The sequence below is a fragment of the Necator americanus genome, chromosome II, assembly GCF_031761385.1.
Source record: "Necator americanus strain Aroian chromosome II, whole genome shotgun sequence".
NCBI lineage: Eukaryota > Metazoa > Nematoda > Chromadorea > Rhabditida > Ancylostomatidae > Necator > Necator americanus.
Window position 1 is genome coordinate 31,324,943 of NC_087372.1, and position 14,244 is coordinate 31,339,186.

Sequence of the window (14,244 nt, forward strand, 5' to 3'; positions counted from 1 at the left end):
AAAAAGAAAAAAGCCAATGAATAAGCTGCTGAAGGAACCGGAACGAACGTACGCAAAGGTGGCGTTACAAGGTCAATCTTAGTAATAAATTATCTTTTCCAAAAAAAAATAGATTAGGGCGTAGATGATGACTCCCCAATCTAAAATTCCCCTTAATCGTCCCGAAAAATGCTAAAATCTTTTATGACGATTAGGGACAGTAGAGCGGAGCCACGCTGGATTCGTAATCTACAACCCACAACTCTATGGGTTCCGTACTAACGCCAATTTCGTGATACGTTGCAGACGTACGCAGACGTGGACGTATACCTGCGCTCGAACACATGATACGATGTTAGGTGCTTCTTAGGCATAGATGCTTTAGTCGGAGCCGGTGCTCCGACACCCTTCACTTTTGGACGGTTGGCGAAGGGACCCTCTTCACATCTTGACAGTTGGCGAAAGGACCCGCTTCACCTTTGGGCGGTTGGTGAAAGAACCTTCTCACTTTTGGATGGCTGGAGAAGGAATCCTCATCACTTGAGCAGCATTCCATGAGCTAGTCCACCTTCTCCTGAGCAGAGCCCAGCTCTTCCCTATCGCACCTATGGTCGTAGGTAAAGTAGAGCAAATGGCTATTTTCCAGCCACTTATAAGGAAAATTAGAGGGTTGGAGGTGATCAGTCATATGTTCGTGATCTACAGCCCTGACCCCATCATTTCGTGAGATCTTATCAATTTCTGTGGTATGATGTTTTTAATGGCATTTCTGCATTCATGTGTTGGTAATTTTCATCGGAAACTAGTAATAAATGAATGACCTTAAACTTCAAAACATAATGCTCTGCCTACATAACATTACCTTCCCAATTCTCGTTAATTTGGGTTTGTCTTCCCTTTATCTTTTCGTGTAATTTTAAACAATGTACTTCCGCGGGATCATAAGGGAAATTAAAACTCTTGAGTCCAGAGGCAGTTTTAAGTTGAAATGATGTACATACATACATACATACATACATACATACAAATCATATAGTACATACAAATCTTAAGAATGGTCAAACCACGCACAGTGACAGTCACATTAAGAATTTAGTGATAGCTGAGCTTTTATTAATCACTGTAAAGCAATTCATGGAACAAAATTGATTTGGAAGGCAAAATCGTTTTGTCAGGTGAAACTTGCTACTTATACACTTCGATAGGGCTTGGGGCTACTCATAGCTCTAGTCCGCTACAGAATGGACAGAGTTTCAGGTTTCTACTCTTTACGCTGAACTCTGGAAAAGAATCTACAAACTTGGTCGATTCAACAGCTGATTCAAAAAAATAAGTGAAATGCTGAGGTGTCTGATAGTGGAAGTGGGATGCATACGTACGTAAGCCTGATTACTTTGCTTTCTTTGCAAACAACCCTTAAATTTACGCTTCGTGGATTCAGTACAAGAAAAAAAAGCCGATTAATACGCTAAAATGCATCAATTAATACACATTTCTGGACGGCGTTTAACAAACCCAGCACCTTCAATTCGCCAGTGATTTTTGTGAGCAAAATCAGCAAACTCAGTGCTGGCCTAGAAACTATCAGTCACATCCAGACAATAACGAAGAGAAAAGTTCAGATAGAGATACGGTCTCGATATGGATAGAGGGACAAGCGGACAGAAAAGAACAAATCTCATTCCTTCGAAGGCAATAAGAGGAGGAAAGGATAAAATGTAGTTGGAGGAGAAGGAGGCAGAAGATCTATGACATGTAAACTAAGGTTACTAAGAGAAAAAGTTAGAGCGTCAAGAAATAAGGGCCCCACTGAAGAGGGTCCCTCATTTCTTGACGCTTTTCTTATTTTTTGAAGGGCAAAGAGGTACGCGAAAATAATGGAAAACAGATGCAGACAGCTTCCCCAAACTGTCCACAAAACCCACATACGACCTGGAGCCTGTTCCAGCGGTTGCGACGCGACGCAGCCGCCGGAACAACCCCGGCGATCTGGTTGTGGGTCATTGGCTTGTCTCTTCCCAAGAAATGTGCGGATTTAAATGGGGCTTAAGGACGAAGCCGACCGCTTAAGATCATGTCGTTCTGGGGTTAGGTTTGTTTCTTTGTTTACTCGGCCGACGTGAAATTGTGGGTGTTGACCTCAGGCGGATTTCGATGCAGTCGGAGCCATTTTCATCTGTGTGTGGAGGGTTGTCTGGGAATTGGCAAGCAGCGGAGGCCTCGAGAAAAGCCAGGCACGCAACTGCACCGTGCTTCATGTCGTTTTGACCCTACTATATTTGCCACAAGCTACAGTAGCAGGTAGGCTGACGTCAGTGTATTTTTGTAGTGTATTTTAGCTGTAGTAAGGTCAAAACCACATGAAGCACGCACAGTTGCGTAAGCGGCTTCACTCGAAGCGGATCCTCGCTACCGCCACCCATCTCTGCAGTTCACCATGGTCCTACCTCGATTCCAACCGCTGTCTCTACCGCACTTCTTCGTGCGCAGCCGCTTATGCAACTGTGCGCTGCTTCATGTGGTTTTGAAACGAATATAAACTGCTTACCTTCAGTATTCATGGAAGGATGCATGTGAGAGGTAGATGCATGTGAATTTGCTGGCAGATACGTCGAGACTCTTGCTCGTGTCGTTGAATAAAAACGACCTGTAAGTGGGTCCAGTTGCGAAGGCGATCGTTGAGGTTCGAGTGAAGCTAGTTGTGGTCCCACCTCGATCACAACCGCTAGTTCTAATGCGTCGCTTCGAATTCCACCGCTTACGCAACTTCACAGCAGCGAGCTTCAGGACGTTTTGACCCGACAAGAGCTACGTGCTCCTTTTTTATTTTATTTTGTTCTTTTTTTGAAATCTTAATTTTGTTTTTACTCTATACACTCTTGGAGGCTCATAGTCGTCTCAACCTAGCGCTTCGTCTCAACGCGAAAAATTGTAATTTTTTCCAGGTAGTTTGTGTATTACTTCTAGTTTGATTACTGCAGGAATCATTTCTAGTTGAAGGTCAGAACAGATATACCTAACGTTTGACAATAGAAGTCGTTCACGCATGAGCGCTGAAGTTTTTCGAAGCGTGGTGGACTAGGGATGTCGAGATTGTTCTCATCGTGCGATGCTTATCGGCAGATTCATCGCACACATCCTCTTTCCCTTCTCCTTGCACTGCTTTCTTACTGTTCCTCTAGAACATTCTTTTATATAGCTTCTCGAGCATTTCTGATGCAATAGTCCCGAATTAAAAAAAATTAATTGAAAATGAAATCAAAAAAGACATTATCGAAGGAATTAGCTGTCCTTTCAAGTGTCGTTTATGTGTGCGAGTGTTTTTCATTTGTGTTCTCCCCTACAAAGAATAGACCTCGTAAATCTCATAAATCGTGCATCTTCTCGTAAATCGATAATTTTTCATTCTTTGGTTTAATTTTGCATTCATTCTGTGCAACTGACCATGTACTGCATGTATGATGTGCAGTATAATTTTTTTATTAGATCTTTTTGTATAATATTGGTAAGACAATGATGAAAAGAAAAGTTTTTTTTTTTGTTTTTCATAACTTCTATTGCAGTAATTTCACAGCACAATTTTCTGTAAACAATTTCAGTACGAAAACCGGGTACACATGTTTTATGTACAATTTCCGTACCATTTGCACAGAATATTCTCTTAGAGTATAAAAGAAGAAAGCGATGCCTATGCTTAGAAAAAATTGATACTGCTAATGTCTTCTTCTCTGCTATTTGAGCAGAAACGTGTGTTGTTTGCGAAGTTGCCGAACCTTTAGAATGATTGGTTTGGACAAGGCGGTACTTTTGGACACCTTTTTCGTCCAACAACCCTGATTAGCCTCATTTTCTCACATCATGTTCTGCTACATCTGCACTAAAGAACACTTCGCCTCTTGCTTAAAAAGGACACGAATAGCTCCAACTTCTTTCCAGTCTAATCGTTGTGCTCTGGTAAATTCGATTTATATTTGTATATTGGTTTTTTTTTCTGGCCAACATTGCGTAACGGTCACGTATCCGTCGTGTATGGGTTCAATCGCTCGCAGTGATCGTTGTGGCCCACCTGGTTGCAGAATCCAACCTTGAGGGCAGAGTTGAAATGGGTTTCCATCATCTGCTGTGAAACCGCCACAAGTGCAATGGAACTCAGGGTAGAGACTGCGAATGACCGGACTATACTTCCAGTTATACGTTCTGCCTCAATATTGCTGACAAACTAAAAATTATTAAAGGGAAGAAACGATATGGATCCGCTTGAAAAAGAGGATTAGCCCACTACCCTGTTTTATCATGCGACTATACTCGGATCAGAACAAAATCAAGCCTGGTGCAAGTACACTTGAAGCAATGCAGTGGTAGCAAGCGTGCAATCGAGGTGGGACCCTACCGCTAACTCCAAGCGGAGTGTAGATGGTGTACAAGCAATCTGTACCCATTCAGCGGAGTCAACGTCGGAATTCTTTTCTCGTCGATGACTGTGCCGCCGCAGCGTGCGCTCTTTCTCTAGTTGACCCCATCTCTTCTACTTCTCTGTGTCCAGAACCCATCGAACATCTATCGCGGACGTCCAGGCGGCGAATTTCGGCGGTGCCGACTGTACAATCAATTACCTACGCCTATACGTCGCAAAAATAAATTGTTAAAACGTTGAATGGGCCTTAAGGATTGTATAACCAAATATAGCTCTCCTGGGTAATTTGTTGCTGAAATATTTCTCTTTCAGAAAAAATCAGAATAATTTCTAAGTTGTTAGCAAAACATTTGAAAAAATATTTATTCTTTGTTTTATCCATAGCGAAAATGTCAAGACAATCTGGAGAACCCTAAGAAACATCACCGGATCCGTTGAAGTACTTCAATCGATTGCAACATTTTCATGGTTCCTTCGGAATTTTCCATAATTTCTTCGCAAAATTAGGAAGCAATTTGAAACACAGCTTTAAGATGTTTAATAAAGTACGAAATAACTGAAAGTGATCAGTCCTTTGAGGTGCTCCAGGCAACTTGCCCCTTATCCTTCAGTGCATTTAAAATAATTTTTTTGACTACACTGATGTCGTAAGTGTTGATATTTTAACTACTCCTTCTCTTCATGTCATAATAAAAGATAAAGGATAAACTGTCTGGCGTTAACCAATCCGCTTGGGATGCGCCATTCACTTCAATTCAGAATCGCTTGAGGTTTACGAATGCGTGTCTCGCCTTTACAATGACGTGGGGGCTAGCCGATGTGTCAAGTTAGTGTTTTTATCCTCCCAGACAAGTCTGGTACCAACTCATCGACCCCGAAGGGATAAAAGGTTTGATGAACACTAGAGCGGATTCGAACATCCGATAATTCGTGCAGACAGCGGAACCTCTTTCCGACTGCGCTACATCCGCCCGGGCACTACGTCAGGATATTGGAATTAATCATTCCGGTTTGAATTTATATTGCTGGTTGGATCACAATTGTGGAAATCAACCTAGCCTAATTCCTTGGTGGATTCCATTCTTGTAAGCTAACACTTCTTTCACATCGTACCCATTCCTAAATACTCTACTTCAGGGAAATTTCAAGAGGAAGTGGTCTTTGATGAAATATCTCACGTTTAGAATCTAGCCTGGCATAAGGATTTTCGTGATCTTCTTTCCGTTTTCCTCATTCTCTTTAATGCCTTGTTTATTTCCTGAGCTATGACGCGCGTGAGTGCCTTGGAGAAGTTCGCTTCTGAAATATTGGACAATTTTCCCCTCTATCGCTTCAGACTGGAACCTGTGTTGTCGGGAATTATTTTCTTAATGATTTGGCTTTGATCATTTTTGTTTCACTTTTTAAAACTGTGTTTATTTTATCAACAACAGTAAATAACCTGTTAAGAATGAGCTGGAAAAAACTGTGTAAGGCTGGTTCTAACCATAACAAAACACTACGCAGAATGTCAGATTTCGAAGAGAGAGACGCTGCTCCATCGACCTTTTCTGGAGAGTAGGGATAGTGATATCCATAGATTCGATAGTCGGAGCCCCTTCTTCGACCCACGTCACCTCTGGACGATTGGCGAAGGGACTCCGTTCACTTTTCGACGACTAGCGAAGGGACCCCCTTCACTTGAGCTGCACCCTATCTGCATGACCCCTTCACATGAGGAAGGTCTGGCCTCCCCCTGTCGTACCTACGGTGATATCCTTTAATCCGAAAGTATATATACATATATTGTTATGTTCCGACTCTGATGAGTGCACTAATTGCGCCATTTACCAGCTGAATTGGTTATTTAGTGGACAGATAATCCTCGCCCAGAGGCAATGTTCCCGTTACCTAATCAGGACACCATTTCAGGATGCTGTTATTGAAATAATGTGTTGATTGAGGAGAGAAACGCACTACGCACTGGTTGGATACCTATCTCATGCGGATATTTTTATCAGTAATTCTTCCTCAGAGCCTATTTTTTTCAAAATAAAACTGCCTACATACTGCTAATTATAGTATAAAAAATTCTAAATATTGCCCTGAAAGTTAACGAAAATTAAAGCAGCACTTAAAAAACCAAAAAAAAAACACTGAAAAAACCATTACTTACGCATCAACCTGGTAAGATGTTTTTCTAATTCTGTCTGTTAATTAGGTCACTACTATTTATTATATTATGTTTTAATTTTCATTTTAATACACTTTGTGCTGTGTTTTTCTATAATAAACATTTTTGTTGTTTTGTTATATCTTCGTTATCATATATTTATTTAATCTGGAAGAACTTGTTTTTATTATCATCACTTATTTTTTTTTTTTTTTTTTTTTTTTTTTTTTTTTTTTTTTTTTTTTTTATTATTATTATTATTATTATTATTATTATTATTATTAAATTATTATTATTATTATTATTATTATTATTATTATTATTATTATTATTATTATTATTATTATTATTATTAATAACTAACTATTATTAACGAACTCAAATCCCTGACATCTTAAATATATTCAGTTCTAATTCCTGAATTTTGTAAAAAAATTTTTTCAATCTGTGCAGCTCCCAATTGAATCGGTAGATAATTTTATACTACCCTGAGTGGATCCATTGGTCAACGGCTATTGCTTTAACATAAACGTTAAACATAAACCGAGCAATGCCAACCCCTTTTTCAACTCACTACTCCATTGAAAATTCCAGGCTACTTGTCGTGAGTTTATGAATTGTATCCGAACAGATTCGGTCGTAAATTGCGTATTCGAGTGGCTCTGGTGCTGTAAAACTTCGTATGACGCAACCGTTGGTGCTTCCTTGTACCGTCGTGCGCATTTTGATTTATAGATTTCGTTCCACATCTTTTCACAATGTTGCCAATCCACCAAAATTCCTTTCACGTGTACTTCTATCTCTGAGCACGTATATATTCTAGTACAGTCTCATGTTTCTGCATATATATACTATAAAAAATTTACAAGAATCTTTTTATGTTCAGTGTTAAAAAGCAGGCAACTTTATAGGCATTGAATCCGAAAAACGAGAAACGTCCTTAGCAGAAAAGTGCAACTAACACCATGTTTTAATTTCATTCTAAACAAAGGGGAAAAATTTTTGTTCAAGCAAAATCAAATTGCGTTTCCTAGATACACATACAACTTCACTTCCTGGAAATGTAAAAAAAAAACTTCTGAATTTACTCCTTCTGTTTCCTTCCTTTGTATGAACCTCTGCCAGTTTAATGTTTAAACTGCTATTCTAAGCTAAAATAAGGCAAGCTGTTAATTAATAAGGAAGACGAATACTAATCTTGGCTACAGCTCGAGCAAATCAATCAAAACTACATATTAAATCATGCCAAAATCCAAGGACAGTCGAACATAGACACTATTAAGGGAAAATCTCCCTAAAAGATGAGGAAACATCCTGTCCTGAGCAGACGTCGTCTTTGCTCTGAAGATAAGAAATAGCTAGAAATGTGGCAAATGGTTAGAATGTAATATTAAGAAATATATATAATAATAAATAAATATAGTAGCAAAGAAATAGTTAGAAATGAGTTTTTTTTTGATCCGTTCTTGTGCGAAGGACGCTGCGCTTGAAGCGTAATTACTGGAGCACAGTTCTGATTTTTATATTCATTCTGGTAAAATTCTGATTGTTTGGCACTCGTTTCACTGTATCTGCTTGGTGAGGTTACTGTTCTGAAACTTCTACTTCTTCTTCTTATTCTGCATATTCTTATTCCTTCTGGAACGAAGCAAAACATATAACATCAGTATGAAACTTGCTAATCACCTAAACACGGCAGTTTTTTTTTCTTACAATCATAACCGTTTTTTTCCAAAGGGTTCTACCGTAAATAGTTTACCAACTTTGCAATATTCAGTGATTGGTTTGCTACGTATGGAGGAACAATTCACTTTCAAACTTGTCTCGGGTGAATTTGATGGATTCCCATTTGAAATTACTTCAAGGTTTCCATACCCTGTTCAAGTCACCTAAAGCAAACTTTCTTCCCATGTAAAGAAGATGATCTAGGAGTATAGTTTTATTGCTGTGATGTACTCAATTACTCGGTTCATGTTCCTGTTTGTCGTCATGTTACGCGCTAGGAGAAACTGATCGTAAACTTGATCGGGCGTTCGCTGTATTTCGCTTGGAATGTTGGTGGATCGTCGAACGTGTCTCTGTTACGAATCTTCTGGTTGCCGATTTCGAGAAATCTTCATTACAACCACGCATATTTCCAATACATATACTTTAACCGCCTTCCTACAGTCCTACATACAGTTCCTCGATAGGCATAAGGGTTCGGGTTAAACGCATCAACCCACGAATCTAAGGTGGCACCGGGTTCGATTGGAGCGCGCCAGCCTTGTGCACGCGCCGCATCTTCCGTCCATTTCTTCCTAATTGCCGTAAAAAAAACGGCCCGGAAGAAACAACTTCGGGCGTTCCGGCGCGCTATTCTCTACAACGGGTTCGATTGGAGCGCGCCAGCCTTGTGCACGCGCCGCATCTTCCAGGCCGTTTTTTTTAACGGGAATTAGGAAGAAATGGACGGAATCATCCGCTCTCCATAATCTACTATCCCGTATGCGAATACTCCACCTGAAATCCGTACCACTTCAGATTCGTGGGGTGATGCCTTTAAGGCAATAAAGAAAGGAAGAGAATAAGAAAGACCCAATATTGATTTAATGATTTTTGATTTTTTGATTTTTTGACTGATTTTTTATTCCACTCTTGTATTTTGCTTGACGGGAAATGCATAATGTCGTCATTGTCTGCAAGAACACAATAACCTGGGATTCGGATGAGATATTAAGGAAATGACAATCGCCATATAACTTGCCAAATAATAAATTGAATGGATGTTGAGAAATGTGGACGCAAAAAAGCTTGGTGTATATTTTAAAAAAAAGAAACAAAGTTAGGGAGAATCGAATACCACAAAGACATCGGATTCTTCTCCAGTTGAGAGTTACGCAAACTGCAAATGAGCTCCAAAATTTCTACACGCTTTTTCTCAGGAAACCAAGATGCAGACCAGTGCGAAAACCGTTTCTACAAAAGAATGCCGCACTCATTCTGGGTGCTCTTTAACTTAAGAAACTGATGAAATTGTTCTTCAAACTAATTAAAATTTGTGAATGACAGTTTTTTGATTCTCGACTTTTATCAGTACATTCTGAAATATTCGTTTTTTTTTGCTCAGATCTATTTTAAACTTCATTTGCTGGGTGCATTATACGCTTCATTGTTTGTTGTGTATACACATTAACACTGAAAAAGAAAAACAAGAAAATATTGTTCATGTTTCCAGGTAAGTACTGGTATGTGATTTTTTTTTGTTAAATTAAAAGGAATAGGTCCTTAACATATATTTTTATTCTCTATCAATAATTTAACTGAGACTGTGTCCTGGACAAGTTCTAAATTTTGAATCGGCAGGATGGAGAGAAATTGAAGGATTTGTTGGAAAAATTAGAATTATTGTACATAGAAATATTACATTACTTCTCGGCGCTCCATACTATAATCACCTTCCTCCACACTTTTGATTTTTACGCGCCTTTTCGAATTAAATCAAGGACTACTTCGTTTACGCGGACTAATCGTGACGTTGTCTGTTTTGAGAGGGGGGAAAAACCACGTAAAAAGCACCTTATTCCCAGATCACGTTTGGAAAACATCAGGAAAAAAAGTCCCGATCACCGGATCGTTTTTTACTCGCGCACAATCCAGGTGTACGTTACAAGGAAACTTGTTACGTTTTTTATTCGAAGGTCAAAGAAGGTGGAAACCAAGCTCAGAGCTCAGAACTTCCGTGAGATTTTCAAGCTTATATCAGTTTACTTAATTTTGTTATTAATATTATTATTTTGCCATTGAATTGCTAATCTATTATTATTATTATTATTATTATTATTATTATTATTATTATTATTATTATTATTATTATTATTATTATTATTATTATTATTATTATTATTATTATTATGACTGTTATTATTATTATTACTATCACTACGTATTCGTGTTTATATTTATTTTACCCATTATTTGCGATATCAAAATTAAATTAAAAATTTCCCTTCGATCTGGTCTGATCTCAGTGTCTTTTTCGTTGCATTTTTTTTTTAAACAAGAACTGCAAATGAACTCCTTATAACCAAACATTTGTGATTTTGGATTTGTCTGTTAGCATAAGATGGTTTCTATGTGTATATGTTCCGGAATCTGTTCCTGAGATCACTATAACATCGTGAGTGCCCAGTTACTAGTTTCCATTAACGCCTTATGCAGTCGTATGTACATACGCACGATTCAGATTCAAGCGCATTAACCCCTTACGGACACACCCTTCCCGACCACATCTAATACATCTCTTGCGGAATCACTCAGTTACTTATGCGCATTTCATGTCATTCCTTCACCTAAAAAAACAGGAATAAGAACAAAATCTCGGAAACTCTTTAATCCGAATTTCGCCTATGGGCTTACGGGGAACAGTCGTTTGTTTTTCGGATGCTAACGCCGTTTTTTTTTGTTGTAGCAATTTGGCCTAATTTAACATCAAGAAGAAGAAGAAGAAAAAGGGGTTGGATAGGGATTCTATGATTGGTCCGTTCGTAGAAGAAATCCGATGAGTGGCTAAACTTTTCACTTATATGTTTGACTGTCAACATTTTTTAATTCTAAAATTAAGATAATTTAAGTTTAAGATTTATTTATTTATTTATTTGATAAATTAAGATTAAGAATTTAAGATTAAGATAATTAATTTAAGATTTTCTCAAAATTACAAAAGATATTCGAGATGGAATGTCAGCCGCAACCTAGTCTTCCTGTTGCTTTTTCATATTATATAATATCAAGCATAGCATAGCATAATACATATTATATTAATATCCAGCAATATTTGATTTTATCACTCATTTCTTTAACGAAAAATCCATGTGTCTAGCTGTGAATACTGTTGAATTGTGATAAGTATGTAATGATTTTTTTTTACACTTTCTAGGAAGCCAAAAAATTTTTCAAATCCTATATTATCGAACCATGCACTAACTGTGAAAGAAAAAGAGTTCATATTTTATCAGGTCATCTGAAAGTGTTTATTCCTAGTTGTAGAATTTATAAATTGTGTCTGCTGTCAAAGTCAGGAACCTTAGTTCAGTGGATGAACTTGTCGCGGATTTCTCATTTTGGCGCATAAATTGCTCTCTTATTGCCTTGAACCCTACTCCTACATCGGTATCTAACGGTAGGAGTTAGCGCTGTTGCTTTACTGCGGTTTTAACTAGACAACTTGGAGATCTGGAAGCTTCTAACAGTTTTAAACTCACGTAGCCCTGAATTTTTTGGTACCATCTCTACATATTTGATATTATTTTCTTAGTGCTTTTCTTTTGTTACGAACAATTTTCTACAATTTGTATTAATCCAAAAGCCTGAACTTTTTCTTTTTTCTCTAATCAAATTTGCCATTGTGGATTGCTTATGTTTATCCGCGAATCACAATTGGATGTTGGTGCGAAATCCCAAATTCTCGGAAGACGGCTAGGAACTGCCTTTTCTGCTACGAGACTTCGTTTTGCATAGACTCGCTCCGACAGAAAATCTTTTGTCCTCGGTAGCCTGCCCATGGATGTCGCGTCGCGCAATTTTGGCCAATAATCATTATGACCATCATCCAGAAAGCCTCTAAATTGTTCGTATAGCCTGCCTCCTTATTTAAGAAAGCTCTCCTGATCCTACGGTACCCAGGAGTTCATTTAAAGGCATCACCCCACGAATCTGAGGTGGTACGGATTTCAGGTGGGTTATGCATATACGGGGTCGTAGATTATGAAGAGGAGGGTGATTCCGTCCATTTCTTCCTGATTGCCGTAAAAAACGGCCCGGAAGATGCGGCGCGTGCACAGGGCTGGCGCGCTCCAGTCGAACTCGTTGTAGAAAATAGCGCGCCGGAACGCTCGAAGCCGTATTCTTCGGGCCGTTTTCTACGGAAATTAGGAAGAAATTGACGGAATCACTCTTCTCTCCAAAATATACGATCCCGTATACGAATACTGCATCGGAAATCCGCACCACCCCAGATTTGTGGGGTGTTGCCTTTAAATCAGTTGGTATTGATTACCATACTGATCTACATATTTTATGCACCTACTCGTTCTTTCTTCCATCTTATTGTATTCCTTTTCTCTACTCCTGTATTTGTTGCTCCAAGGACTCTGATAATTTGTCTGCTTTTGTTTTTTTGTCATTTATTCTGATTTATACTTGAGAAGCCATGCACGTGCACATTAGATTTCTCTACTCACAACGTTAATCTTCAAAATAAGTCCGAAATATTCAAAATTCCAAATATTCTTATATTACAATATTTTGTGTTTATTTTTATATCTTTATTTATGTTTTCGTCTATTTTATACATATATTTTTTTCAAATATTTCCTTGAGGTTCAGTTTACTAGAGTTGAACTCATACCCTCCATAGGAATCTATCCGAGCGTTTATTCCCAACTTTTTTTGTGCTTGTGTGCTATTGTTGTTGCTCGTGCTTAGATTTTTCTTCGATAGTAATTAATCAAACAGATCCGGAAGTAATTCGAGTTAGTGCAATAAATCGTTTACAACGTTTACAAAAAAGGAACGTTTACATCTGTATGTAATATTAAGTGGTTTCTTTCCTACTTCTCTAATATTTTTATTTTTTATTCAACAGCGAAAATATTTCAATCAACAATACTCTCAGCAGAATAGTCATTAGTCTTCGTCTTTCGGTGGTGATAGATGGTTGATTCTCTTGGTCTCGAACACAGGTTGGTTGGTATGAATTAAAATGACGACGGCCGTGGAAAGAATCTTATGGGACCTCTTAATACTTTAATTTACAGTAACACGTGCCTGTGTACTCGTAAGAGGAAGAGTTTGTACTGTAACTGCACCCAGATAAGAGACCAACGGGACCTGTTCTTGAATGTTTATGTCGGAAAGAACAATTTATATCCTACCTAAACTATGAGAATGTGAAGAAGTTTGAACTCCTACTATTACTTACTGGAAGAGTTTTTTCCTTTAAAATTCCTAAGAAAAGAGACCTAATTGAGCCCACTTGACCTGAATTCCGATTAAGCGATTGATTGTGGCGGTGGTTAGCTGCTCTGCCTGGAATAATGCTCGTCGAAGTCGTATGTTGTTGCCCCAGTTTGGTGTCCGGTTTAGCCCCGACACGTCGCTGCTTGCACTGAACATAGCGGCCGCGTCGTCGTCGTCTTCTCGTTAATGGGCTTCTTCAGCCGGCTTCATAGCACCTCTAGCGTCCCGTTTTTCCAACCACAACTCTTCATTCCATCGCAGCAGAACATCTTGCCATCATCTTCTTCAAGCGAAAAAAAAAACATTCTTACCTTCTATTCTATGCGATAACGAAGTGGGATTTCTTGAATTAGGTCGTTCAAAGCGCACTATCACATGAAAATCATATTTCCGGTGAATAACAGAGGCAGTTTCCTCAAAAAAGTGCGTAGCCTGCAAAGGAAGGAAGGGCACATCGTGTTCGGTTGTGCTTTATTTTGGCTCCTATCACATTTTTTTCCCGGAAAATCCTGCTAGTTCATTCATCTACGTAGAATATTCCAAGGTTCTTAGTGGGTGGAATTTTTTCTTTCAAGTATTCTGCGCTTCATGATGTTTAGATTCCATTGTGTCGTACAAATATATCTAAAAAAACCCTGTCCTTCAGGATAGCGTCAGGATAGAATCAATCAAATTATTGCTAATTTACTAATTACGGAAG

General features: G+C 38.5%; 1 protein-coding gene across 2 annotated transcripts; it reads left to right on the forward strand.

Moving 5' to 3' along the window:
- Window positions 1-2,018: 2,018 nt before the first annotated feature.
- RB195_020060 (uncharacterized protein) lies at window positions 2,019-6,323 on the forward strand (the record flags this gene model as incomplete). 2 transcript variants are annotated; one of them, XM_064188196.1, is made up of 3 exons in its annotated part: window positions 2,019-2,071; window positions 2,140-2,280; window positions 6,305-6,323. In XM_064188196.1, 3 exons carry the CDS (start codon window positions 2,019-2,021, stop codon window positions 6,321-6,323), a joined length of 213 nt encoding a protein of 70 aa, XP_064044077.1. The 2 variants fall into 2 exon arrangements, with proteins under 2 accessions (XP_064044077.1, XP_064044078.1); XM_064188197.1 differs by having other exon boundaries at window positions 2,019-2,066; window positions 2,124-2,280; window positions 6,305-6,318.
- Between the last annotated feature and the right edge of the window lie 7,921 nt (window positions 6,324-14,244).